At 48.3% G+C, this 26784-nt stretch overlaps 1 protein-coding gene across 4 annotated transcripts; it reads left to right on the forward strand.

Moving 5' to 3' along the window:
• The first annotated feature begins 902 nt into the window (after positions 1-902).
• LOC144159390 (uncharacterized) lies at positions 903-16056 on the forward strand. Of its 4 annotated transcripts, none has more exons than XM_077690842.1 (9): positions 903-1277; positions 1369-1552; positions 1633-1712; positions 2204-2447; positions 6039-6292; positions 7018-7080; positions 9113-9268; positions 14244-14301; positions 14400-16056. In XM_077690842.1, exons 4-9 carry the CDS (start codon positions 2326-2328, stop codon positions 15658-15660), a joined length of 1914 nt encoding a protein of 637 aa, XP_077546968.1. In that variant the 5' UTR covers positions 903-1277; positions 1369-1552; positions 1633-1712; positions 2204-2325; the 3' UTR covers positions 15661-16056. The 4 variants fall into 4 exon arrangements, with proteins under 4 accessions (XP_077546968.1, XP_077546967.1, XP_077546965.1 ...); XM_077690841.1 differs by having other exon boundaries at positions 903-1252; XM_077690839.1 differs by having other exon boundaries at positions 903-1552.
• The last annotated feature ends 10728 nt before the right edge of the window (positions 16057-26784 follow it).

Genomic DNA, 26784 nt, shown 5'->3' on the forward strand with positions numbered 1-26784 from the left:
CTCTTACTTTTACCGGATCCGAAGCCAAACAAATGTACTCTAAAATTAAAAATGCATTTGTTAACGCTTTGTGGCGCCTGTTTAAAGTTCGTTTCAGAACTTCAACCCACGGCTCGCTGTGGCAGCAGCGTATTTACGGCTCCTACCACCACGTGACGTTAGGCCTATAATGAGCACGGGAAAACTAGCAGCTCCGAACGACCTGGCATATCTTACTCCGTGTTGAGTGCTGGGTTTTTAGAGCGCACTTTTCAGACGAATGCGGACTTCTGGGCAAGTTGGTATTGCATGGTTGGCGAGTAAAGCGCAAAAAATTACACAAAAGACAAAGGAGCACTCTGTTGCACTCTTTCGTCCATTTGTGTAACTTTTGCGCTTTACTCGTCTACCAGGACTTTCAGGCGGGGTAGGCGAAATAAATGGTGTTAGCAATGTCGGTGTCGACATAAAAAAACACGGGACCTGTGCCCGCGCTCACCGCTCGTTTCGTACACCCCGCTAACTGCGTCACGTGTGTTTGCTGGAGTGACGGTAATTTCCCACTCCAACTGGCGACTGGCGGTCACATGTTTCACAGTCTGTTGCCTTGCGGTATACATATTAGAAGATAAGTCCGCGCCGCCAAGAAGCAAGGAAGATTTTTGAATTCGAGTTTGTGTCGGTCGCATGTCGTCAATCTACTGATCGAATTCCATGTCTTGCGTGAAGCGTTCAGCCACCAAGAAGCACTGCAACCGCCCCCCCCCCCCCCCCCGACCACCGCACACACGCGCACATCACCCTAACTTCCCCGTTACTCCGAGAAATCATTTACCGACGATTGTAGCTGGCATGACATCTTTTACGTGATAATACAAAATGCCAATCATCTTTTGTGCAGGCTTCCAGTTCCAGATTATATGCCCAGTGTAAATATTCTGCCGTCGTCGTGCGATCGAACCATCGTAGATGTTATGTTCGAACTTGCCTCACGCGCAGCCATGGTCGAACCATGTGTTTATTTTAATCAACCGCCTTGCAGTTGTGTTATCGCCTACCCAACTAAAACGCCCACCTTTCTTGCCTCATTTCTTGCACGCTCGCATTGTAAAGCAACCTTCAACAAATAATTTTGGTGTGCACGCCAAAACTGCTCTCTATTCAAGAATTGTAAAACATTCAATGGAAATTTCATTTTTGTTGTTGGGACGAAGGTTACTGGTATTTTTAATCGCGTAATTAAGCCTGTCTCCTTGGCCAATCCACCCTTTGGGTAAGCACCAATGTGATACGCAGTGGTAACCAAATTTATATGTCTACGCGGCGCACTGGGCCGCGTTAGGCCTAATTGGCATGTTAAAAATTATTTCCCTTCAAAATTCCGCGCAGGCGGCCTGAAAGCGAGCAAGCTTCGTACCTCTTCCGGGCACAGAAATCATTCCAGGCCTCTCAATGCTTGCCCTTGTGTCTATCGATGGAATGCCAACCTCCGAAGTTCTTATGGCCATCGTGTGCGCTACGGTGGTCATTTTAAATATTTACAGGCTCTCCGTGTCCATCACCGGCTTCGAAGGTCAGTAGAGCTTTTTTCGGTATTGCAGAAGCCAATAATGAACCCGCTACTGTCAACGTGTCTTTTTCTGTCGGCTGTAGAAGTCGAAGATTGGCCTCTCTGGCACCACATCTCGGGCCTCACGGAAACCTTCAATTATATCGCTCTGGCTGTATTCATGGTAGGTGGCTCGCTTCGTTATTTTTGTTTCAAGCCAGATGTGCGCAAACAGTTGGCAAGCAACGTCTTTTGTGTTCCTCTGCGACCAAGTGCAGATCACTTTTTTTGAGCGGCCCCCGTTACTGCAGGTATTCAAATGGAAGCAGTGACACTGTTGTACTCGTGATTTATTTTCGAATCCGAAAGACGCGCAAGATTTCTGTGCTTTCGATGTTCTCCCCTGACAACGTTTGCTCGATCCGTGAGTTCGTCAGTGAATCAGTGAATCTTTTAGCCGTGTGTATAGACCAATAAGCCCCGATTTGCTGTTTAGCGTTTTACGTCTTACACAACAAAAACGGGCAAGGTGAAGCCATCAATCAGCTCAGCTAATGAACGATCTTCCCGCTTCGATTTTAAAAAATCGTTACAAAATTTTCGCGCTCTTTTGAAAACGCGTTTTCAATTGCTTTTATATACCCTATCTCGCTGCCTCGTTTCATTGCCTTGCAGCTTTGCATGATCACGGAAATCAACGAGCACGCCGGGATGACTATGAACCCGTGTGTCCTCAGCTAGGCGCCGGGGAGAGGCACTGAACCGGCGTATCGCGACAGACGATCGAGGACCGACGCATGGCGCGCGTGCGGACCTTGTGCTCCGCTCTGCTGCTGCAGGCGTTCTCGGGAGGCGCGTCGTCTGCTCGCATATTCGCGGCAGAGTACGGCACGCAGGTCACCCTGCCATGCGACGAGAAGTGAGTTGATACTGCTCTGTCGAACAGTTAATCTAAAAATTCCCGAAGAGCGCCTTGGACATACAGGTTTGTCTGGTACGGTAACAGCGCGTCAAGTGTTAGATCGCCATCGGTCATTTCCTGGTATACGAGGAAAATAGACGGTCTCTGAGCAGTTGACCTACTAACTTCACTGAATAATAACCTTTTAAGTGTTATACTGTGGTGTCATAAGTGCAGGTTCAGTTCTGGTCCTTTCATAATGAACGTGAACGCATGCTTGAGATACGAGATACGACTGTCACCCGCATTGTCATGCATGAGGGGTCGTTTAAGGGTGTTACACCATTTTGGTTTGAAGTGCGTTTATGAACTTCCTCGCGGGGCATTATATGGGATCAGAATTTTAGGTGTCATTCAGTTACTTCGATCGTTGGAGTTAGGTTCTCCCATTTTCTTTGCTCGTTCGCCCTGCTCGTGGAGTGCAGTTATAGCTGCGACCAACTTGGGGATGGAAGACGAACGCATTATTCTGCTGGCACCTTGAAAAAACGATAACTCCGACATCTTGGATTAGAGAACATTTAATGAGTCTCTTCATATTCTTACAGCCTGTTTACACGAAGTTTTATAAGTGGTACTCACTGGCGTGGCGCGCACGCCGGCAACTATTAGAGTTCCTTTATATAGCTCCCGCAGGAAGCTATATATAGCTCCCTGCGGGAGCTATATACAAGAACTTTAGCAACCATGTGTGTCGCCTTAGTAATGGGACTCGCGGGCTCCGTCATGGCGGCGCACACATGAGGCCGTCCCACAGAGCTCGAAAAGCATTATACCTCCACGTTAACAACTGTTTCGCGCAACGTCCTACAGCCTGCTTGTCGCAAGACGTGAGTGAAGTCATCGGCACAGATCACATGATTGTCCGCTGCCGTGTTTTGGTAATGGCGGTGGTATCAGCCACAGATTGCTTACCCTCTCAGCGAGCGCTTCCCCTTTGGCCACTTGCCGATAGAAGACACTAGTCTGCCAGCTAACAAGGCACTCATACGCTACATACGTATCTCAATCGGCGTGATCTCACAATTTCTTAGGAAGCATTATCTGATTTTTGTACTGAACGAATTTGCCGTGCGCAAGGTCCGGGCGCACCTGTGTATATCCGTACTGCGCTGCAGCGTAGGCATTTCGTGCGTCGTCCGCGCTTTCTTTCGCCACCCTGCTCCATTCTTTTTAAATGCAGAGCATTTCAGTAACTCACGATGTCACCCGCGTTGACGTCCGTAGGCGTCCGTAGTCGTAGTCCGCACCCCTCCCCCTACACTATATAAAAAAATACTATCCGGCGCCTGGTTTCGATCCCTCGACCCTGCCGGCGGAACGCAATGTACATGGTGCTCTACCCACTGCGCCACAAAGCCGACACAGAATGGGAGGCTACGAACTCGCCTTATATCCTTGACTCATTGAAATTACTGCTGACGAGCGCTCTCTCGTCAGCAATTGCCAAACAACATTAACGTAACGCAAACTACTTAACGTCGTGCGCCCCCGGAAATGTTCTGCATTTGATCGTGCCCCTCGCGAGGGGGATGTTTCACTGCGTCGCCATGCGAACAGTTTGCCATTATAGTTTCCGCCCGCTCCGGTCGGTGTCGCCACGGTTCAAACCACGGCAGGGGAGCTGCGCGGGCGTTCGTTGATCGGCGTGCGTTCCGGCATGGTGGTTTGACGTTTCGCTTACTTTCGTAATTTTTTTAACGATGCGGAGTTCACAAGGGCGATTAGACCATCTCAAGCAATGACACTGCGTTTATTCACATATGTGCACGCCACAACCGAGAATCGGGTGGTAACGGCGCAGGCGACACACGCCGGTGCCTGTTTTTTTTTTTTTTTTTTTTTCCCGAGAGGCGCGGAAGCATGTGCAGGCAGGCACGGTGGGCGCTGTCATGGCGGTTTTCAGTGTTGCCAAGAGAAGAATTTGTCCGCTGCAGCCCAATCAGGAAACAGCAATAGCCCTCCGTTGAACGTCCGATTGGTTGCAGTCTAAAACGTCCGTCCCGGGATCCTTTTGGCCAATTACCAGATGCACAACCGCCTTTTTCACGGCGATCATTCGTCGCGTGCACTGCGTGCCTCTCCTCTTCGGAATCCGGAGGGTCATGGCCACTTGCATGAGTCCTCTGAAAGCTGGCAGCGATTCGCCATTGCGGTGCAGTCATCGCGCCTCCAGCTGTGACGTCATCATTCAAGTCGGACACTGGCATTGTCGGCGACGCCGGGTGGTGTCTGCCCTGGGAGTCTCAAATGACCGCGGAACACTTGCACGGTCCCCTCGCAACCCGGCAGCAATCCGCCAACCCGGTGCAATAATCATCCTCACTCTTCTCTCGCCCGGTCGCCGTCCCCGTGAATTGAAGGGGGGGGGGGGGTGCAATGAGGAGGAATTCAGGTGACTGCGTGTCTTTCCAACCCCACAATTGCACGGGGTGTCTTTCAATTTAAATCGTCATGTAAACGCGTGTGCGCGTTCGAAAAACAGTGCGTCACCCACAGCTACAATTTGATAACCTTCTGCAGCTTTAATTGCGTATATCATTTAGAGGTAACAATTCCGAAAAATTCTGCGCTGCCTACCGGAATTCATTTGTATACGAATTTATTCCGATAGCGCAGAATCCCGTATACGGGAAATCTTGCCAGTGGCTTCAGACGCGTTGCAAGTCGGATTGACCAGCATGCCCTTTTCGGATCACTCCAATACGTGAACACGTCCATCAGTTAGGAGAGCAAAGGGATCTAAAAATTTCAAATTGTTTCTTGCAGGTGAAATTCTTTGCGTATTCAGTTCATTTTGCATTCGTTTATATCAGAAAGATATAAACGACAGAAAGTTGATTCTCGGTCAGCTTCACGAGTCCCATCTTCCTTGATCAGTACACTGTTACTCGTAATCGATTGAGTAGTGGATGGTGGGGTACAGGATATATAGTTTATTTTGTTTCAATTTGTTTTATAAGAATAAGGAGGACGCATAAGAAGCTTATTCCAGGTTAGCTTAAGTCCCGTACCTATTGAGGAGGGCATGCTATTTGGCGGCTGGGGTAAAACACGGCGTAGATGAGAATAAGTATAGAGTTTATTTCCTTCAGGTCTTTCGAATCACATTGGCGTGCTGGGTGAGGTATTGCCACCATTCTTTCTCATACCCGGGAAGTGGGGCGAGCCGTACAGTTATGGCAGGAAAAGGCGAAGAATATTATGAGTAATATTGGTGTATAAATTCCGAGTATGCGTTTCCAACTGTTGGCTGTTGATTACAGACATCAGGTACAGTGCTGTGGACGGGTGAGGTCGTGGAACGGGTAGGGCTGAAGGAGCAGAGGACATGCCCTTCCAAGCCGTCCATCAAAATGGTGGCGGTAGGCTAGCTCGAACCGGCAACACTGCTCAGAAACAAAATGGCCGCCTCCCAAGCGTGGCTTGGGAGGCGGCCCGCAACCGGGGAGGGCCCGCAACCGTGAACTGGACAAGTATTCTGGTTCACTGTAACCCTAAAACAAAAACGTGATGACTATGATGACGTTAAAGTTGTGTCTGGTGCAGCGTCAACACCCCCGACGAGGCGAGCTCACTGGTAGTGTTCGACGCTGTGTGGACGGACCCTACGGGAAAGACGCTAGACGCCGACCGCGACGTGGGGGACGACATTTGGGGCGGTCCTCGCGTGGACGCGTTCAGCGGGGAGCTTTCGTTGGTCGCCGTCGACTACGGTGACGCCGGGGAGTACGTCTGCAGCGCCAGATACGCCGACGGCGAGAGCCTCACGGACCCCAGGGAATCAAGACACATTCTGCAGGGTGCGGACAACCATCTCGCTCCGCTTGCAACTAGTGGACTTGTCGGAGGTGGCGTCCTTTAAGCGTAAATTAATTTTTAAAAGTATACAAATTTATTTTCGAAAATTAAAGTTCAAGTGATGTGAAATGTGGCGTCACACTGACCTGTTTTTTTATTCATTGTGTGTGTTAGAGCTGGATTTTCGATAATATTTTCGCATTAAAAACTACACGCACGTGAACACACGTACAGACGCGCACACACACGCGCACGCATACAGACAGAGTTAACTTAGCGCCCATCTTCACGACGAAACAAGAAGAAACCTCAGAATTCCAGAAAATAGAAACTGAGGATATTGAAACCGGCCACTGCGCCTGGTTCAGTTATTTGCACTTGAAATCGTTCGACGTGAATATCGATAGAAAATGACAAAGTTTGACATTTGTATAAAGTATACCTTTACTTCGTGCGGTATACAAGAGCTGCAAGGCGTCAAGTTAATGTACGGTGGTCACACATATATAAGCGTAACGTGCAGCCAACGTATAAGGTGCAAGTGTTACGCAGAGCCAAGGCGGGCACCGGGGCCGGGGAGTCCACATTGTCATTGGATGGCGCACAATTTACAGCGCGGTGTTCACGTGATCAGCGGCTTGCTACGGCCGTGGCTTTGGCGTGGCCTTTCCCATGATCATGCAATCCCTCTGTTAAGTGACCTCCTGTCTTAAAACCTTCATTTCAGTTTACGAGCTCCCCGTCGCCGAGAGATGCGAATGCGGCTGCGAGTTCGTCGGAAACGTGTGTCGTAAGTGCTAACACGGCCCGTCGCAAGTGCCGCCATGTGTTAATGTAATTCTGTGGATAGAAATCAGCTTATAATCTTGTCGTTGGAGTGAAGGTAAGCAACTAAAATGAGCCTATAAAGCTACGCAGCTCACATAAGTAATACGAATCTTGTATAAACGAGTATTTGCCCAAGCTTCCACCCCTGTACACTGTAAAATCATTTACACCCTTAAAGGTGTAAATCCCTATAACACCCTTACGCCCTAGCAAAAACACAAGAATGCACCGTTTTAGAGGGTGTTTTGTAGTTCGTTACACACTCAACGGGTGTTTTTCTTTGTACACCTGCTAGACTAGCGTCCGGATGTCATTTGACTCAAATGCGAAGCTTTGCTGCTCCACTGGGTTTTGAAATGCCATTCGGCTAAAATGGCATTCGAGCCGAATGAGCACCCAGAGAGACATTTGGGCTCTCAAATGCCATTTCTAGCACTCTCGCGCACAGCGTTCCAAGTCAGCATAAACAAATACATTACGTTCTTAAAACAATCAAAATATTCTTAATTGTGGGACTTTGTTTACTTCTCGTTCACTTAAATCGTGATATCAAGATGTAATATTTCCGTACTCTCATGCAGCACCAGTGCGAGCAAGCGACAAGCCAGTGTGGCCAGACAGCACAAAAAACCTCCATTGCGAGTCATAATTAAGCAAAGACCGTGTCAAAGCTTACGCTATCGATAATTTGATATCATTGTAATGTCAAAGACTGCCGCTAAATTTGATTGTTGCATTATTGTGTAAAAGTTACTAAAAACACCTCGACAGCAGCAGCGCTATGCAGCACGACGAGATATGTTTGAAGCTTTCCAATGCCATCGAAATTGTAGTGGGGCACGGCGGATTCTGAATGGCAATCGAAGCGCCCCATTTGAGTCAAATGACAGTTTAAATGACATTCGGACCCTATAGTGTAGCCGGGGTATCAAAAAGGGCGTAAAATTAACTTACGTGTATACCCCTCCCAATCGCTCAGTCAACCCAGCTCAAGAGCCAGCATGCTCTAGGATAGATATTTACCTTTAACGATTTTGTCACATTTTATTTAAAAAAAAACAGTATTTTGACGCGAAATATGTGCAGGCGAACTGACTTTTAAGGTTCCCTTGGCGGCACTTGAGTTTCACTACAATACACCGAAAAACTCCGGTAGCTACGGCTTGTCGATACTACCACTTACTACTATAATACGACTATATGGCCACGCTAATATTATGTCTCATTGTTTGTTATAAACAGGTACATTTTATAAATGGGAGGATATGCAGTGAAACGATTATAACCTAATAAAGCCCTACTTTTTTTTCTACTGAATTAACATATGTTTTAAAGGTGAGCAGTATGGGGGTTTGTTCACGCTGGAGGTACGTTTGTGCTTCATTTGTGGAACACTGGTGGAACAACTAAAAAAGAAACGAACTTTTTTCATCCTACTGCAGCACGAAATCAATGAAATACCACATATGATGGCGTGTCCGGCGTTTTGGTATGCCAGATTACTTTCATAGCTGATAAGTTTTTGATTCCTCTGAAAACGTTTCTTTGCCCGGACATATATAATTGAATGCAAAACATTGGTACGCCTTCTTTTCTGTATTCCATTGATACGAAAGCCATAGAGCAATACTCCACGGCCAGCAACATTTAACGACCAATTTCACAAAAAATCTAGATTTATACAAAGTTCTTTCACAGAGTTGTGGCATTTAAGGTAGAGAGGTGTCTTTCTTCTATTAGGTTCTAACGGTTCTATTAGGCACTGGAAAGGCAATTGGTAAGTATTCTAATACTAAAATCGAACGATATATACACGTCTCCTGAAAATTAGCAGGGTGGGTTACTTTTCCTGGTTTCGGCCCGAAATGTCAACTCTCCTCATCTCTGTCCGTCTCTTATTGTTTCTCTTTCTCCTCGCTAACGCACCGACGCTGTTCTCACGGCCCGGGCGTGACCTTTGGGGTGACCTTTGACCTCGGCCGCCTGGGAACCAGTGGCCTGCGGCCCCGGTCTGTACGGCAGGAACGGCACCTGTCGTCCGTGTGCGATCGGAAAGTTCAACGAGCGCTACGGAGCCCTGTGCTGCCAGCAGTGCCCTTTCCTCTACGTCACGTGGGGGCGTGGGGCCAAGTCGAAGCACGAGTGCTCCAGTGAGTGTCCCATGAAGTGCGCACGCGCACTGACGTCTTTGGAGGTAAAGCGGGTAATTTGAAAACACCTAGTGTCATTTTTTTTACGCCTGATCAACCTCAGCACCTAAACCGTGCACCAGATGCTTAGTAGAGTTATTTAGTGAGTGTCAGATTAAGCACGCACGCGCACTGACGTCTATGGGGGAAGGCGGGTAATTTGAAAATACTTAGTATCGTTTTTTTTTTACGCCCGACCTATCTTAACACCTCAAAACTGCACCAGCAGATTCATAAAAGTGTACGTTAATAAGGAGCTTAATGTAGATCGATGACCTCTTGGGGACACGGTAAATTAAGGAGCACAGAAAAAGCCCTAATTGAAATTCTAGTTGCGTCAAAATAATGCGCATATTGTTGTTACGGTAACGGGACGTCGAGAGGAGAAATGCGTTGCAAAAGTTAGGAAGACGGCGAATAAAAACCGAACTCGATCGCAACTCGCACCCATTTATAGAAAGTACTGCTTTATAAAAATAGCTTCGCGAAAAAGAGAATCAACCGAGAGGCACCACGAAACGAGAAGAGACAGAGATCATAATGACGCAATTTTTACGCCCCCTCGGGGCACCGAGCTAGCTTTCACTTTTTCGCTTTTACAACTTCCTTTGTACAAGCGTAGGTGCGATTAGCCGCCCGGGGGCGCCGCCAGTCGTTGTTTTCGCGCGCCACCGTTTCGCGCGTTCTCTTTCTTGCTTCCATTGCTTCCATACATAGCCCGGCGACCCTTCGTGAAGATCAGGGGTCGAGACGACGATGCGCATTTCAAGCGCAGGGCCTCAATACTGGAAGTCCGCGCGCACGCATCGCGTCTTGCTTTTCTTCTTGACCTCTGGGCGAACGGTCAATATTTGTAGAGCTGTCGTGCGAACCTCACTTCGCGCGCTAGCCCCCGCTTTCGTTTAGGCCGCGGCCGGCTTGCACAAGACTAGCTGGCGCTGCTTGGCGCAAATCACGTCCGAACATGCGTAAGCAACGAAAATAGGACGCGAGAAAGAAAGGAAAAAAAAAAAAAAGGAATGACCGCGAAATGTTAGACCCTGCTCTGTGCACGTCGTCTCTTTTTGCTCGATTTTTTTTTAGAACCTAACGTTTCCGGAAGGGTTCTGCGCGGCTTGGCCGGAATGTTGGTCGTGGCGTCCACATATGCACGCAAGAAAAGCCAGAACTCACTTTCTCCTCTTAATCTCTCCCGCTTTCCAATTTCCGTTGGACCTGTTAGAGCAGTTTAATTTCCTTACCGTGAAATGGTGTACTCTAACAACAACAACAAAAAACCTTAGTTGGGTGTTAGTTCCTGTTTTGAAGGCTTCGGTGCGAACTTGGGCTGTCGTGAAATGCGATGAGTGAATTTATACGCGAGAAAGACCACTCTCCTCCTCAACCCACTCCTCACTAACCACAGGGTGACACGTCCTGCTCCGCCACGAGGAGATAGATAACCAGATATCAATAAATATGCCGAAGCCCTTGGGAATATGGCCGCGACCAGCTTCACGTTAGCTGATCAGCTGTCAAGACGTGTATCAGGATGCCGAAACGGTGTACGTGTGATAGGACAAACTTTTGCTTGAGGGCCGTAATATATCACGCAGTTGAACCCCAATATTAACATGTCAACGTAGAAGGCCAGAACGATTGGGAAATTACCCGCCGTGGTGGCTCAGTGGAGGTCGCGGTCACGATTCCCGGCCGCGGCGGCCGCTTTTCTGATGGAGGCGAAAAGCAAAAACCCCCGTGTGTACGAGATTTCGGCGCACGTTGAAGATCTCCAGGTGGTCAAAATTAATCCGGAGCCCTCCACTACGGCGCGCCTCATCGCCTGGGTTGCGTCGGCGCGCTAAACCCTACAACCAACGATCGGGAAATTCGTGAAACCGAGAAACGCGAATTCATGCGCTGCGGAATTGCGTAATATTTTTCTGCGTTTCTTTTTTTTTTCTTATTTTCCCCGAACAAGCCTGGTAAGTTCACAGATACACTACAAAACCGGGGGATAAATTTCGGGCAATCAGAATTTGTCTAATGTTGAGCTAGTTGGCTCGGCGTTGATCCTTCCTTTTGCCCCGTTGTAAGCGCCGTGTCCGTGCCAATCAGAATTTGTTCGCGGAATCCGAGAATTCGTAAAACCGGATTTTCGTAAAATCAGGATTGCATTGTATCACACTAAAAGAATGTCGGGGCATTCGAATACTCCCGGGAAACGTTGCTAAGTAACACTACACTGGAAGCATATTGCTCGCGGTTTTAGTTCGAAATTGATGGCGCCTTTCATTTGGTGAGAGGGACAGTGGCGCCTCATCCCTCCCTCACTAACCTCAGAGGCGGAATCGAAAGAGCAATCACCCTTTCGATTCTCACCTCAGTGAAGAGTGACGCACGTACGCAGCCGCATCACCATGTCATCGCTCCTCGTGTACGCACAGTCAAGCGTGCATTGATGCAGCTCTTACACCTGTTTGTAATCGACCCCGAGCTCCTCCTGCGTTGAAAATAAATTGCACCTGTGCGAACGCAGTGATTTCGAATGTATTCATTTAAACGTTATGAAACAATGGGGGATGGAGCGGGACAACAGGCGGTGTACTGGTGAGATAATTATCACCGTAGCTAATACGATAGAGTCAATTCTCGTGGGTTTTTCATGTGTGTACTGAAATGCGACGGTCTCCCGTTTTAACAACGATGCTGTTCAAGCTGGTTGTCGGGCCGGCGAACGTGCGCAGGAAAACCTCGCCGAGTGATGACGTCATAACGCGCGCCGGCGCCACAGCTTTGCCGTAGCTCTGAACGCCACGCTCGGGCGGGACTCGTGTCGCCACCTGTCGCATGCACTATACAACTGGTACAAGCATGGCCTTGGAAACACGTCGCGGGGGGTCTCGCTGTACCGCTTGTTGTGACGAGTGGTGCAGTTTTCAAGGCGCACAGAGAGGAATTAATGCCAAAATAAAAGAAGCCAAAAGGCCGAGAAGCGATGAAGTTTCCCGCATGCCGGACCACACAAGCCGAACGGTGGCCACTGAACGAGCTCAAAATTTTGAGCATACGCTCGTCCCGCGGCGCCCTCCGCTACTCTTGTAGCTTCCCCGCAAAACAGGTGGGCACACGATACTTTAAAGGCCAACTGCACTCAATACTTAAACCTCTTGAAAATGTTGTTTTCGTATAATCTGCCTAAAAATACTGCAAGATACAAAATATGACAGCTGAAATACGCGTTTCCGCAGCGCAAACGATCGTCAAAAATCGGGGATTTTGAAAGCGAAATTAAGGATCCTCTTCCAATAATTTTTTCCTCACCTCCATCTTTTGAGTTAACCGTCTAATCTACTCCTCTGAAACCCATATGCGCGTCAAAAAAGAAAAAAATTCACAGCATATCCACGGGGTGAATGATGATGAGTGGGCGAAGCTCCTGAGGGGAAATCATCGGTAAAACCGTGACTCTTCAGTGAAAGTTCGCCCACTACATCTGTGTCCGAACGTAACGTCTAGAAAGTCTCGCTTAAACCGCGCGTCGGCACCTTGGGGCTGAGCTCGCCTGATGCGTTTTGCAGACGCCTCACGAGCTCTCACTGCATCGGGGTCTGCCTGCCGATACGCGCGCTTTCCCGCCGCTTCCCGTTCTCTGACGTTTTGGAGATCCTCTTCGCGCCGCAGCCGTGCCGCTTCGCGTACGGCAGGGTCCTCGCGCCGTTGCCGTGACGCTTGGGCCTCTCGTTCTCGAACGCTGGGATCTTGGCGGCGTCGTCGCGCAGCCAGACGACACGCTTCGGCCTCCCGCTCTCGTACGGCAGGATCTTGGCGGCGGCGTCGCGCAGCTTCACGGAGCGCTTCTGCCTCGCGGGCTCGCACATCTGCAGCCTTATCCATCGGGCGACTCCGAGCGCGCGCCAACAGCGAACGGATTTTATTACAACGCTCCCCGTCATCTAGTAAACAATCCAAGAACTAAACTAGAGGTAGCCACGCCATCTAGTAAACAATCCAAGAAATAAACTAGAGGTGGCTACATACATACGTCGAGGATGGACAGACCCACGCCCTAAGGAGCTTCGCCCCTAAAAAAAACGAAACAGGCAGGTGGGAAAAACTATTTAAAGGGGCCCTGAGCGTGGCCGTTACGGTCAGGCTCAAGTGACGCTCCAGCCGGCGAGCGAGCGGCCGCACGCGCAGGCCGGCGGGAGCGAACCTGTGCTCAACTCTCCGCCCTCACCGCAGCTCATGTACGGTGTCACTCCGCCTAGACGACGGACCCGGATGTCAACGGGCGCGCGCGCGTTTTAAAAGGAGACTACTATGAACGCGTAATCACGTCTGCCTTTTCTCACGTAGCTTTTTTGTCGTCCCTGCAGTAGTTTAATAGCATATTAAGTACAAAAAGTAACGAAAACTGCTCGTATCATGTTCAGAGTATTCTCAGTAACGCACTACTTGCGCCGCGCGGAGTAACATCCGGAGTAACATCTGGCTGGCCGTAGGAAAAAGCGCAGGGCCGGCCGCAGTGTCACTTCCGCTTCATGGCTGTTTGCGCAGTTCCGTCGCAGGCTATGTCGCCTGCGACGGAACTGTTTTAAACGCGTCTAATTGACCACGCATTTCGCGGGGCTATTAGTCATGCCCCAGTTGGTTTGGTGGTACGTACTTTACGTTGAAAGTACATTTGACCGAGGTGAAATTTGAGTGCAGTTGGCCTTTACTGGCCGAGTGTTCATTGCTCCTTGGGAGGCCAACGACGACACCGCGCAGAAAACTTGCCCCAGTCTCCAAGCATCTCAGCAGAACCAAGAATAAGCTAGGTGGCGCCTCCAGCATTGCTGTTTGCCCATGCCCTCGCGTCACTAGTGCGGCGCTGCCCCAATTTCTTGTTTATTAGCTTAATTGTGGCGGGTTACCTTACTCGTGCTTTGTTATTTTGTTTTCTGTTTTCCAGGTGTCTTACACGACTTTCTGGTTGGTCTCGTTGTACTGGCTTGCCTTTCCACAAACCTGTGCGTAACACATTTACTTTTTTTTTTTTCTGACCGTTAGATGTGTCCAAGAGAATATTGCTCCAGTCTTGATTACCACTTTTTTTTTTTCGCTTCAGCTATGCCTTCGTCAAGTTCTGCGGGCCCGTCGTGCTGGACAATTTGTGTGAGTACGTTGCGCCCAGACCAGAGGCCTCCGAAGTAGATCCTGACTTGGTTGACAACGCGACCGGGGACTGCATGCCAGAAAATCTCTTCGACGGCATCTCAAGGCTGATTGTCCGCCTCAAGGAAAGCCCGTTGCCGGAGGTCCCCACACAGGAAAGCTCTCCACTTCTCCCATCCGGAAATCTCAGCGACGAATCCGAAGACTCGGAGGATGACCAGAGTGCCGTTCGTTACGCTTACAACCTGCAGTCGCCTGAAGCAGACGTTTCAGGGACGCCCCAGCCTTTGCCGCGTCCCCCTGCTTCGGAATTTTCCGGCAAAATTACGCCTGGATCGCCGTTCGACGAGGAATCTTTTCCGAGTTATGAAGCACCAATCAGCGAAGACGGCAATTCTTCTCTGGAGCCGGAACTGACGTCAGATGATGAGCCCGCCGGAAGTACCGGGGTGGAGTCGGCGTCGCCTACTAGAAGAACAGTGACCTCGCGCTATGACGTCATCCCGGGGCCAGGAAACGGTGTACGCCGGCCAATGGTATTGCAGGGAGAAGAAGATCTGAAATGTGAGGAGCCAGCAGCACAGCGGGTATCTTCAGCGGGAGGCGACGAATCGCAACAGGGTGCCAGCTACCAGGTGTGCGTCCAACGTCGACCGCAGCGCATGCTGTCTTCCAGGGATGTGTCCGCTTCGTCGAGTGATGAACAGTGGTACCGCGTTGATGTGAAGAGGACTTTAGCACTGGGACGCTCAAGACTACAATCGACTAAATTTGACCGCTTCCAAGATAGCGGAGTACGCACCCACCAGCCTCGCCTGGATGCAGGGCAAAGTAGTAGCTCTTTGGAAGGGATGGGCGGTTCGAGCGGAGTTTCAAGCGTCGTTCATTCAATATCGAACCAAAGAAAATGCCCGCAGAAGCCGGCGTATAACGTTGCTGTTAAGTACGTGGCAGAAACTTCAAACGTGGGATCCTGTTGGAGACTGGAGGCTGGACGTGGGTTGGAGACTGGCGAGGAAGTGAAGAGTTCAGCCAAAACTGGCAAGTGTGAAAAAACGTTCAGACGCGGAAGTGCGCTGCAAGAAGTGTTTATTGAACCTCCAGGGGGCGTTTCTGTATCCAGTGGCCCAAGCTCTGTCTGGGATTTGTCGTCGCGAGCAACATCATCCGTAGAGCGAGGTAAAGGAGATGTGAGACACGATTGCGGGAGCTGAACGCGGTCGGTAGTGCCACAGAAGTGCCGAACCTCACGCCTTGCGCGCCACTGTGTTGAAGGTGTTCGAGAAGTTGATAACCCGTACCTTATGTAATCGGCGACTAAAAACTTCATTTCCGTTCAGTCGGCAAAGTCATTTGAGTGGACTGTCTTAGTTTCGCGTGCTAGTTTTTGAAAGTATTTGAAAATATTTTGCATTAAAAATAAAATTCCAGGTACGCGCGCTGCACTGCGTTGCAGACCTGCGGTGTCCACTTGATCGGCGATGGCTATAGCTGTGCACGTGACCTTAAAGTTTTCGTGTTTGGAATGTTCACTTGGTCTTCCACCGGGACAGAGAGGGGAAAGATAGTGCTGTGCTTTTAGTCGTTTTATCAAGGCGAAAGCCTTGCTTAATACGTACCCGAAACGGGACCGAAGTCGTCGTCGGCAACAACTTGGTAGGAACCAAAATGGCCGCCGCTATAAGGAAAAAATAAAACGTTTGGGTCCGTCGGGTATTTAAACCCGGGCGGCCAGTGCAGGTTTGTTCTAACCACTGCGCTAACGCAGGAGCCTTCCAGAATGGAATAAGACCTACCTGGTGTATGCCCTGTGATAGGTGGACGTGACGTCACGTGTGTAGAAGAGGTGCACTTGGAGGGGGGCTTCGGCTGTGTGGACGCTACAGCGAGAAATGCAGTTATAGTCGGCCTGTCGCGGGTAATTCGCGTCGAAAGGCGAACAAATGAAGGCGAAGTGGGACGCAAACACGATGCAGGAGTGGAGAATGCATTCGCTTTCAAATTATGCCAGCATACTTAAAGGGACCATTAAGACAAAATACAAGGTCCGTTCATTAAAAAGGCTGCTTTGTCCCGCTAAGAACACAAATTTTAGCAGCGGAGCTGTTAAAGTTTAAGCTTGGTCTGTCAAATTCAGTAAAAAAAAATAGCAAAAAAAAAACTGCTCCGCCTGTAAAGGGTGCACCACCGCACATACGGTAATTTAACAGTGAAGCCTGCTTTCGCGCCTGCTCGTAACTGAGAGCGTTGACAGAAGCCATTTAAGTGGAAACAATGGAGCAAACAATTCTGTAAAAGACAAACACAGACCCCGTAAGCGGAAAGGGAAAAACAAATGCAATAAATATTTAATCAGCTACATACATATGCAGGGAGGCAGAAAACCAGATAAGTGGGTGGAAATTAAAAAGCAACTTGAACAGGAAGGAATAGACGTGTACGCTTTAGCCGAGACTCACCTCCGGGACCTAGAAGCCCCACCTATCATAGAAAATTATGTCTGGGAAGGTTGCAACAGGACCACAGGAATGAAGAAAGGGGGAGGTGTTGGCATGCTCATTAAACAAGGGACCGACTGGCAGAGAGTGCATGAAAGTTGTAAAGAGCATCTATGGGTTAGAGGCACCGTAGAGGGGAAAAATACGTGGTTAGGAGTGGTGTATCTGTGGACCGGAAGTAGTGCTAGGGAGGAAAATGAGGAAATGGTAAACTGTTTGAGAAGAGATATTAACGAGTTCAAAGATTCGGGCGAAATAATCATAGTTGGAGATATGAATGCCCATATAGAAGGTTTGGATGGGTACACAGACCACAACGGTTCTCTAGTGATAGATCTATGCCAGGAAAACCGGCTTGTAATAGTAAACACGGAAAGTAAGTGTGACGGACAAATAACGTGGGAAAGCGGTAACAGACAGTCCAGCATAGACTACAGTTTGGTATCCGAGACAGTATACGGAAGGCTGCGGGAAATGAGGATAGATGAAAATGGAACAGACAGCTTAGGAAGCGACTACAAGCGGTTTAGCTTGCACTTTGGAGGTGCAACCCGGACAAATGTAGAAATAGGTACAACAGGATGAACTAATTTGAATAATGAGCAGTTGAAGATCATCGCTGATAGATTGGAAGATGAAATCAATAAATACCCAGGCAAAAATTGGGATTACGACGAAATGATTGCGTTCATAAGGGTAAGATGAATGAAGCAAAGCAACGAAACCGATGGAAAGGGAAGGGAAAGCCGAGAAGCTGGTGGAATAAGGAAATAAAAGAGGCTATTGACCAGCGAAGAAGGGCGTCGAGAGAACATAGAGAAGCAAAAGGAACTGGTATGGAACCGGAGGTAGTGAAGGAGAAATGGAATATCTACCGTGGGAAAAAACTAGAAGTGCAGAAAATGGTGCAAGCAAAGATCAAGCAGAAAAGCGAACAATGGATGGCAGAAATACGGAAGGAGGACAAAAGCGCATCCAAGAAGTTTTGGAACCATGTAAAATCACTAAGCTCAAAAAACGATAACCATCAAAAATTCCTGATTGGTGAGGAGGGGGAACATTTAGAAGGAGAGCACGCGTTGGCGCATATTCATCAAGTGATTAGTGAGAAGTTTAGGACAATAGTGGTAGGGAAACCAGCACCGATAACATCAGCGCCACAGAAGACTGCGGAAAGGGAAATAAGTTTGAGCAACCTTGATTGGAAAAAAGCAGAGCAAAAGGTTTCCCCCCAGACAGCAGTGGGCCCGGACGGAATACCAATGCACCTGATAAACCTGTTCGGACCTAAAAGCAAGGAATCGTTTATGAGGGAACAGATAAGGTGATAGAAACCAAACAAATACCAGAGGACTGGTAAGAAAGTAGGATGAATTTAATATATAAAGGCAGAGGAGACAAAGCCAGCATTGATTCATACAGACCACTCACAGTAACGTCAGTGGTGTATAGATTCGTAATGCAGGCGATAAAATCAGAAATTCAAACATGGATGGAAGAAAATTAAATACTTGGGGAACTGCAGAATGGATTTAGACAAGACAGGCGACTGAATGACAATTTGTTCGTGATAACGCAATGCATTGAAATTGCGAAATCACAGAATAGACCACTATGGATTACGTTTTTGGACATTAAAGGGGCATACGACAACGTAAACAGAGAACGGCTGTGGAGAACGCTGAAACTCCAGGGATTAGATGACGAGTTAGTACAGTTCCTTATAGCAATCTATAAAGACAATAGAGTGCACCTTACTTGGGAAGGACAGAAATGCGCCCAGCAGGTCAACATCCATCGGGGACTGAAACAGGGATTCCCTTTGAGCCCAATACTGTTCATGCTTTACATGGCAGGGTTAGAAAAAAAACTGAAAGAAAGTCAAGTAGGGTTTAGCCTAACCCATATGCTGCAAGGCGAAGTGGTACAACATCATATTCCGGGAATGTTATACGCAGACGACATTGTTCTTTTAGCTGATAACCAAAGAGATATGCAGCGGCTAATAAATATTAGCGGCCAGGAAGCCACTGACCTCTGGTTAGATTTCAGTGCAGAAAAATCAGGAATAATGATTTTCAATGACGCTACCAGTGATGTAGTGTCTATCCAGCAAGGCGAATTACCTAGAGTGAAGGAATATAAATATTTGGGAGTGTGGATAAACGAAAGGGATAACTACTTAAGTACTTACGAGGAGCAACTTAAGGTTAAGGGAAAGCGAAACGCAGCTATAATGAAGCATAGAGCTCTGTGGGGGTATAACAAATATGAAGTAGTAAGAGGAATGTGGAAAGGAGTAATGGTTCCGGGTCTCACGTTTGCGAATGCTGTACTCTGCTTAAAATCAGATGTTCTATCAGGCCTTGAAGTAAACCAGAGAACGGTAGGACGTTTGGCCTTAGGCGCGCATGGAAAAACAACTAACGAAGCAGTTCAGGGAGATATGGGCTGGGCGTCGTTTGAAGCTAGAGAAGCTCAGAGATATGCTTTGAGATAAGGTTGAGGGCAATGGATCAACGAAGGTGGGCAGCTAAGGTTTTTAGGTACCTATACTTGAAAAGCGTGGACACGCACAGTGCCGGATTAGGAAACTTTGGGGCCCGGGGCTACTGCGTTCTTGGGGCCCTGATGATGATGATGATGATGATGATTCCGCTTTAATATGCGAAAATTTTCGAAGCCCATGTTATGCTCTCTGATCAGTGATAAATTATACATAATTTTACGCTTTCCGGAAACTAATTGCTCGGCTTTATGTCTAGTATTATATAACGGATTTTAAGAGGCGTAAAAGTTAGTATGGTTTAATTGCCGGTCCGTCACAGATTCACAATTAATCGAAGCGCCGTGTCGGCCTGCACACGCCATGGTACATAACAGTATTTTCTTACAAGAAGCATATTTTATTTAGCCTGTAAAGTTTTAATTTTATTGTAAAGTTATCCACCTGCATATACGGGAGGGCTCAAAGTCAGCGCAGGCAGCTGTCACTCACAGACATCTGCCAAACAGTTAGCAGCCACGGCTTACAGGCCAAAATCCTGTAGATTACCCGCGCAGACGAAAAAGCACGCGGCGGTTAGAACATGCGCAACCTTCCTATCGCAGCACGATTAGCACAAAAAAAAAAAATGTCGCTTTTTGGGCTGGGGAGCGGTCGGCTTCATGCGTGGGTTTGCGCATGGCCGTCGAACTTTCAGCCGCGTGAAACTCCTGTTGCGCGCGCAGCTTTGATGGTCTTGCTAGTCGGCAAGCCGTTGCACGTTAACGGGTCCCCTTTGGGTTGGAGAGCGACAGGTGAGCACAAGAGATGGCATCAGACAACAGTTTAATAGGGATAGAATGTCTCTGCTCCCCCCCCGCGCTGCTGCTCCCGTCGGTGCCGCGCAACAATTCCAGCAGTCAGTAGTTCGTTGTCGATCGGTCGGGTCGTTGTTCGGTCGTAAAGTGGAAACACGCTGAAGACCTCTCGTTTTCGAGTCCTCAACACGTCTGCCGCGTCCAATGTTTTTCCCGCGCTCCTTCGGGGGTTCCTCTCCTCCTGTCGCCACGCCCAAGCGCGACCAGAACTGCGGGCCACCCTTTGGTCCGCGCTGCGCCGTGCGGCGGCTCATTTCAAAGCGAAAAGCGCCCACGGGGACAAGCGGCTTAACATCCCCGAGTCGCAGCGGAGGTCCGTTTTCAAGATGGCATCGAAAGGGCCGCACGCAGGATGCGTTTTTAAGTGGGCACAGCTGTCGTCATCCCGAACAGAAACAGACGTTTTTGTTGCTTTGTTTGGCGTCCACGCCTGAGCTCTTCACACCGGCTAGGCATGCTGATTGCCCAGCTCGAAGGGAGCCGCTCGGGCTGGCCCGGCGGCCTCTGCGTCCACACAGAGTGGCGCCTGAGAATTAGCTACGAATGGAGTAGCGCGGACGTATAGCTTCCGCAACGCTTGTTGCTCAGACAGCCTGCAGAGGCTACAGCACAAAGGCACGGGCTGAAGCCGAACGACCCCGCCAGTGGCCTACACAACCTTTGAACATTTAAATAACCATACGCTGATTATTGAGAGAGAAATATCGAGTCGATATCTATCACGCTTATGCGATTCAACTAGTCCACTAGCTTTATTGAACGGGTCGTCATCGCAATGAAGTTCCTTGTCAAGCGCTATACATTGAAATTTCTGGCAGAAATTGTGTATGAGAGGGCAGTGCTTAAGTTGTCAATAATGACATATAACGACCCTTAGGTTTAAACAATTTACAATGTTCTTCCAACATTATTTCATTATTCGCATGCCTGACCCTTTCTTATACGGAAACGTGCGCGCGCCGAAACGTCCGCGTACTTAGATGTCCGTACACCGAAAAGACTACCGAACCGACCTGTGTCGCGAAAAAGACCGGAGCCGAGATCGGGGCCTGTTTTATGTGGCTTCTTAGGCCCGGTCAAGCTGCGTACCCAAGACTTTTGGTCAAAGCCGTATTCTCATAAACCTCGGCAAAACAAGAAAGAGGAGTACGAATAACTAATTTAAATTGAAATGGACTCGAAGGTTGTCAACCATAGTGTGAGGGGCCCCCCACTCCTCCACACCTGTCACGAGTTAGTCAGCTCCGGTGTGAAGGTGAGGTTGAAGCTCCTACCTTCAACTTTCAATGCGGGCAGCGAGCACACTCAATAACTCTTTTATAGAGGGGCCCCTGACAGCTGTGGGCCCGGGGCTGCAGCCCCCGTAGCCCCCACCCTAATCCGGCCCTGGACACGCAGTGGTTAAGAAAGACTAGAAGGCTAACGATGAAATACGGAAAGAACAGTGGAGAATCCAAAACAGCCAAGGTAACCAAAAAAGAGGCAAGGCTGATTGAAACGAATAAATGGAGAGAAAAAATGGAGGATAAAACGTCGTTAGAGATGTACAGGGCTGAGAAATTGAACATCAGAAAGGAAAATTTCTACGATAATTCCCAGGGCAGTGCTTTGCTTTTTGAGGCTAGAGCAGGTTGCCTGCGAACTAAGAGTTTTGTGGGAAAGTATTCACAAAGTGATGGGGTATGCGTGGTCTGCGGAAAAGAAACAGAAACTATGCGGCACATAACGTTAGAATGTGAGGGTATCCATCCAAATCTACATGAAGAGAATATTGGGCTTTCAGAAGCCCTAGGATTTAAGGGTATCACAGAGGAAGTTAACTTCGAGGCTGTCGAGGTGACGAAAAGAAGATTAGAATGCTGGTGGACGAAAAGCAGAGAGGGGAATATTGCCTAAGACAGCCACCACCTGTAACAGGGAAAAAAAAGTATTACGGGCCATTAGCTTTAGTGCCTGCCCTAAGCAGCGCTAGTATTAAACCAAGAGTGTAAAACATGGGTATATTAGTCATTTTTGGTAAGATGACACGTCATCACCCCGCTTCAAAGGGGAGACCAATAGCAATCATCATCATCGAATCTGACCACAAGAGGCTCATGCGTTTACGCACCTCTTACCATATCATTTTAAAAGTGAGTGCCTTTCTTGGGCTACTAAAATGCAAAAAAAAAAAATGGTGCATCTTGTACTACTGGTGCAAGGCTGGAGAAACAGGAGTTGGGGGGTCGACCTAGCTTTAGGGTTACCACCTGCCCGGTTTTAGACCGGTCCGACCTGTTTTTTAGGCAGCGCGGGCCGCTGGCCTGTCCGTGCCTAAAACTGGCCGTCATTGGCCGGTTTTTTTGCCATCGTACAACGACTACTTCTTTTATGGGGCTTTATTGGCGGTGAGATCTTTGAGTGGCGCCCCCTGGCTCTGACGTCGGCTTAGGGATTCGCGCCGCTGTCGTCTGCTACACTCCGCTTGTGAGGGGCAACAGTGCCTGGGCTAGAAATCGCCCGCTTCGTTGCTGTAGTGCGTAAAAAAGCTTATTTCTGGCGACTCAGTTATTTTGCCAGCTTCTGACGCATCCGAATAATTTGAAGCTGTATCCCCCACAATTTTGCAACACACGAAGAGATAGAGAACAACTTTCTTCAGAGTATCGGTCAGAAGATCGTGTGTAACTCGTCCTTTCTTGCTTATTAGCGAGGATCAGCGATCAGAGCTTCTCGATAAGTATTCAAAATGCGTAGGCTTCCCTGCAGTATTTTTGAGATTCTCCTATGAAGACTCAACAGTCTAATACTACGTACAAAGCAGCGGCCTTTACACGCTCATCACACAGCAGGATATAAACCGGCTTTCTTCTGTTTCTTTCGTTGTTGTCTTGTATCGGATTAATGTTTCTTGCTTTTTTTTTTTTTTGCCCAACGCATTAATTTTTCTGCGCCGTCACCAACTTCTTATTAGAGGTTTCGGGATGTTTGGGAGCCTCACAAAGGTCGTGTGGATATTTCCTTCATTTTGTATGGCATACATTCCCTTCTTCACAAATCGGCTTTCATTACGGCTGCGTGCGAGAAGGTGCATATCCGCAGCGTGCTTTGTTTATTCACATGCAAATACAATGAGAAGGTTTGTGCTATGCCACCGCGATCGTGCCCTAAACAACGTGGTCCACAGTACTCGAAGGCGGCTTTTGTGCTCCGAATTTCTATCGTAATTATATCTTTATCATAACGAACTGACTCTCAACTCGAACAATGATGACATGATTACGGTGTTGAAGGCATGATATACTCGCTAACTAACGCAATAAATAGTATACCTGCATATATTACAAGACTCGAAACCGAAGAAGAATTCCAAGTAGCTGTTTATTGCTTTTCAACCCTTCCAGGCACGAAGAACAAATCCTATTCTACTCGGGATGGCGTTCTATGATTTGAAGAAAATTACTTTTACTCTCTTGTCCTGGACTGAGGACCCGGCCCACTAACCAGATCGATTTAATTGTTAAACAAAGTTTTCCCCTCCTCCTCTTCCTCCTCCTTCTCCTCCTCTTGAGTGCAGTTTCTATAACGAATATCCGAATATCGGGAAGATATGGCTGTGCAAAATGTTCCGAAATATCCCTCCAGGTCTTAACAAACATATATATATGTGTTACTATAAATTTAACGAAGACGTGACTCGTTTTGCTCAATAAACCTCCATGGTATAGAATGCTGGTATAGAATCAGCACGCGCGTATATACACACTGGGTTATTTGGAACTCAACCTACAGTTTTTGCAGTCTATAGTGCATGTCGGCAAACTTTCATGCCTTGAAAACGTAAAGTGATGTGACAAAACGCGTTCCAGCGTTCGGCAAGGTTGCAAAAACTGTTTTACCATACATATGATTACCGGGAATTGTGATGCCCTCTGCCAAAGCCGACAGCCCTGAAGGCCTAGAATTTGTTTTGGTCTTCCATTTTCGCTGTTGTCGGTTATTAGCAGCTGACTGTTCATTTTGTTCGAATGCTTACATGAGAAGCTGACGCCTAATTATAGCTCCGACTCTTCGCGCTCCGCACAGGACCGGCTTCGCAATGAATGGGGTGGCGCCGGCAATGTTTCTCCGGTAGCGGTATCCAAAACTATACTTTAATTGACACCATGAGTTCGTGTATGCGATTTTAAGCCGATTATTATGATAAAAAGTTACCCACACGCCAATTCTGGTGCGGGCAAGCATCAGACGTTGACCGAGCGCAAAGGAACAGCAGGGAGAGCGATCCTGAGTGAAGCAGAAGACAAATGCGAGAATCCCTAAGCTGACGTCACGGGGGCGCGTTTCGCAGCGCCGCCTGTGTTCGCGCTCACCGCCAATAAGCATCAATTGAGCAACTATACGACGGTAAATGTGCCGACAATCTGCGCAAAAACACGCGAGTAGAGAAAACGCGCGGGCGAACAGGCTCCGTGAGACGGGAGACGGAGGGAAACCAGAGGGAGGAACAACAAGACTAAATGCCACCGCCGTGGTGAGCAAGTGCGGTTACTTTTCAGAGCAGCACACCAAAATCTCAATCGATTTCAGTACAAGTGTTATGTCAATTTCGCTCTACGAAAACGCTACAACGAATAGTATTGCATGCCAAAAAAGCATGGCGTCTTTTTTTCAACACAAATTCAATATTCTATATACCCCCCCCCCTTCCCTCCGAAGGTGTTTTCGGGGAAATGTGGCAACCCTACTTAGCCTGGATACGCTGTCGTTTCCACTTCTTCGGCCATTGCCGATATTGCACACCCACCGTCGCCTCTAATGGATAAGGCCGAGACATGGCATCGTGCTCAATGCTATCGCCGCAGCATTCTCCGGCACTTAGCCAACCCCGAGGAAAAATATTGGCGACCACCCAGCACTCTTCAAAGGGTAGAAGTGGTAATCCTTCGCCGAGCCCAGACTGGCCAACTTCTGTCACCAGCGCGGCTACACCTCATCAACCCGCGCTCATACGTGACCCCACAGTGCCCGTTATGCCCCGCAAGAGGCACGACTGAACATCTTCCGTGGCATTGCCCTGCCTTTGCCGCGGTTCGGGAGACTACACTTCAGTCTCTCGGCGGACGCCGACCTCGCACCCTCCAGGAGTGGATCGATCCACCATCGCACGTTGGTCCATCGGGCGCACTCCGGCTCTGGCGGGCTTTTCTTCAATATTTTAAGGACGAGAGAGGACCCGGCCGTTTGTTTGCACAGCCGACATCGGGACCACCCCACCTCGAAGACGTGGACAGCGGCCCCCTCCCCCTCCACCATAAATTCCCCCATTTCTGTCGCAAGGTTTATAACTTGTACAAAGCAGAAATAAAGACGTTATTAAAAAAATGGCACTGAAACATAACTATACATGTGTCCGGCAACAGTCACCTACAACAGCTTCGCCACTCAACTCTTGCGCGTGAGTGCAAGGTGACCTGTTTTTTTTTTTTTTTTGCTTAAAAACGTCTTTTGTGGCTGGAATAGAGCAAGTCTAGATCTTTCAAATAAACAAATTTGTGTTTTGTCTTCATGGCCGGAGGAATGTTTTTTTTTTTTTAAGACGATAGTCTTTCTTGGGCTACTTAAACCCAGAAATTTTGGTCTGTCTGTATGTCTGTCCGTCTGTCTGTCTGTGACCCGATTCAGCCACCCGGCCAAAGAAAAACAATGCCTGCGCAATAGTCTTATATAGTCAGAGCTAAAAATACCAGTCTAGTCCGGTGTAATGCTCAAACTTGTCAACATTGTTGAAGAAGAACAAGACATTACGCAAATATGAGACAACAGATCAATACAGAAGTGATATTTGCAGTGTTCCTTTATCAAAAAATGAAACATGCTTGAATTTGCGAAATTAAATACTTCATCAACTGCAGAAAAAGAATCCACTGCGCCGTCTCCTGCTGTCGCTCGCGCCACTATAGCTTCTGGGGCCATTTTAAGAAATCAACCGGCAACAGTTACGCAAGGTTCCACTAGGTAGGTTCCACGTTGTGCTTGCAACGCACGTGGAGTAGGGAAACGCGGTTCTATAAACGCTGAAGTAGGGCGCCTCGAATAACGCGTGTCTTCGCCCTACGGCAGCGTTTGGCATCGAGACACCCGGTTTGGAGCAGTGGAACGCGGGAAATTTAAAATGGTAAAGCAAACCTTTGGCGTCTTTACCTTGGGAGGTGCGCGACGCAAGAGGAACAACATAAGAGGTGAGAGGGAAAGCGAAGGGAGGCATTTACTTCGCAAAAGCCGATAAAGACTATCGTCTTTTGACGGCATTTGCAACGAAAGGAGCAGATACGCGGCCAACTTTTATTTCTGGGGAACATCTCGTCGACCTTGAGCACACGTGCCGCGGCTGTGTCACGTACGTTACTCTTCTTCGCTTGTTTTTTAGCCTTTGTGTGTGTATTTTTTTTTCGGGTTTTGTTCGCCTCATTGCACGTAGAATCGCCTGAGAAGTTG

The sequence above is a fragment of the Haemaphysalis longicornis genome, unplaced genomic scaffold, assembly GCF_048455015.1.
Source record: "Haemaphysalis longicornis isolate Haplotype H1 unplaced genomic scaffold, Haemaphysalis longicornis Haplotype H1 scaffold_10, whole genome shotgun sequence".
Lineage (NCBI taxonomy): Eukaryota > Metazoa > Arthropoda > Arachnida > Ixodida > Ixodidae > Haemaphysalis > Haemaphysalis longicornis.

Coding starts and splice junctions, on each gene's coding strand:
- LOC144159390 (XM_077690839.1), top strand. CDS start 2,326: ATGGCGCGCGTGCGGACCTTGTGCTCCGCTCTGCTGCTGCAGGCGTTC. Junction 9,269..14,243: donor GTCGAAGCACGAGTGCTCCA/GTGAGTGTCCCA, acceptor TCTGTTTTCCAG/GTGTCTTACACGACTTTCTG. Junction 14,302..14,399: donor GCTTGCCTTTCCACAAACCT/GTGCGTAACACA, acceptor TTTTCGCTTCAG/CTATGCCTTCGTCAAGTTCT.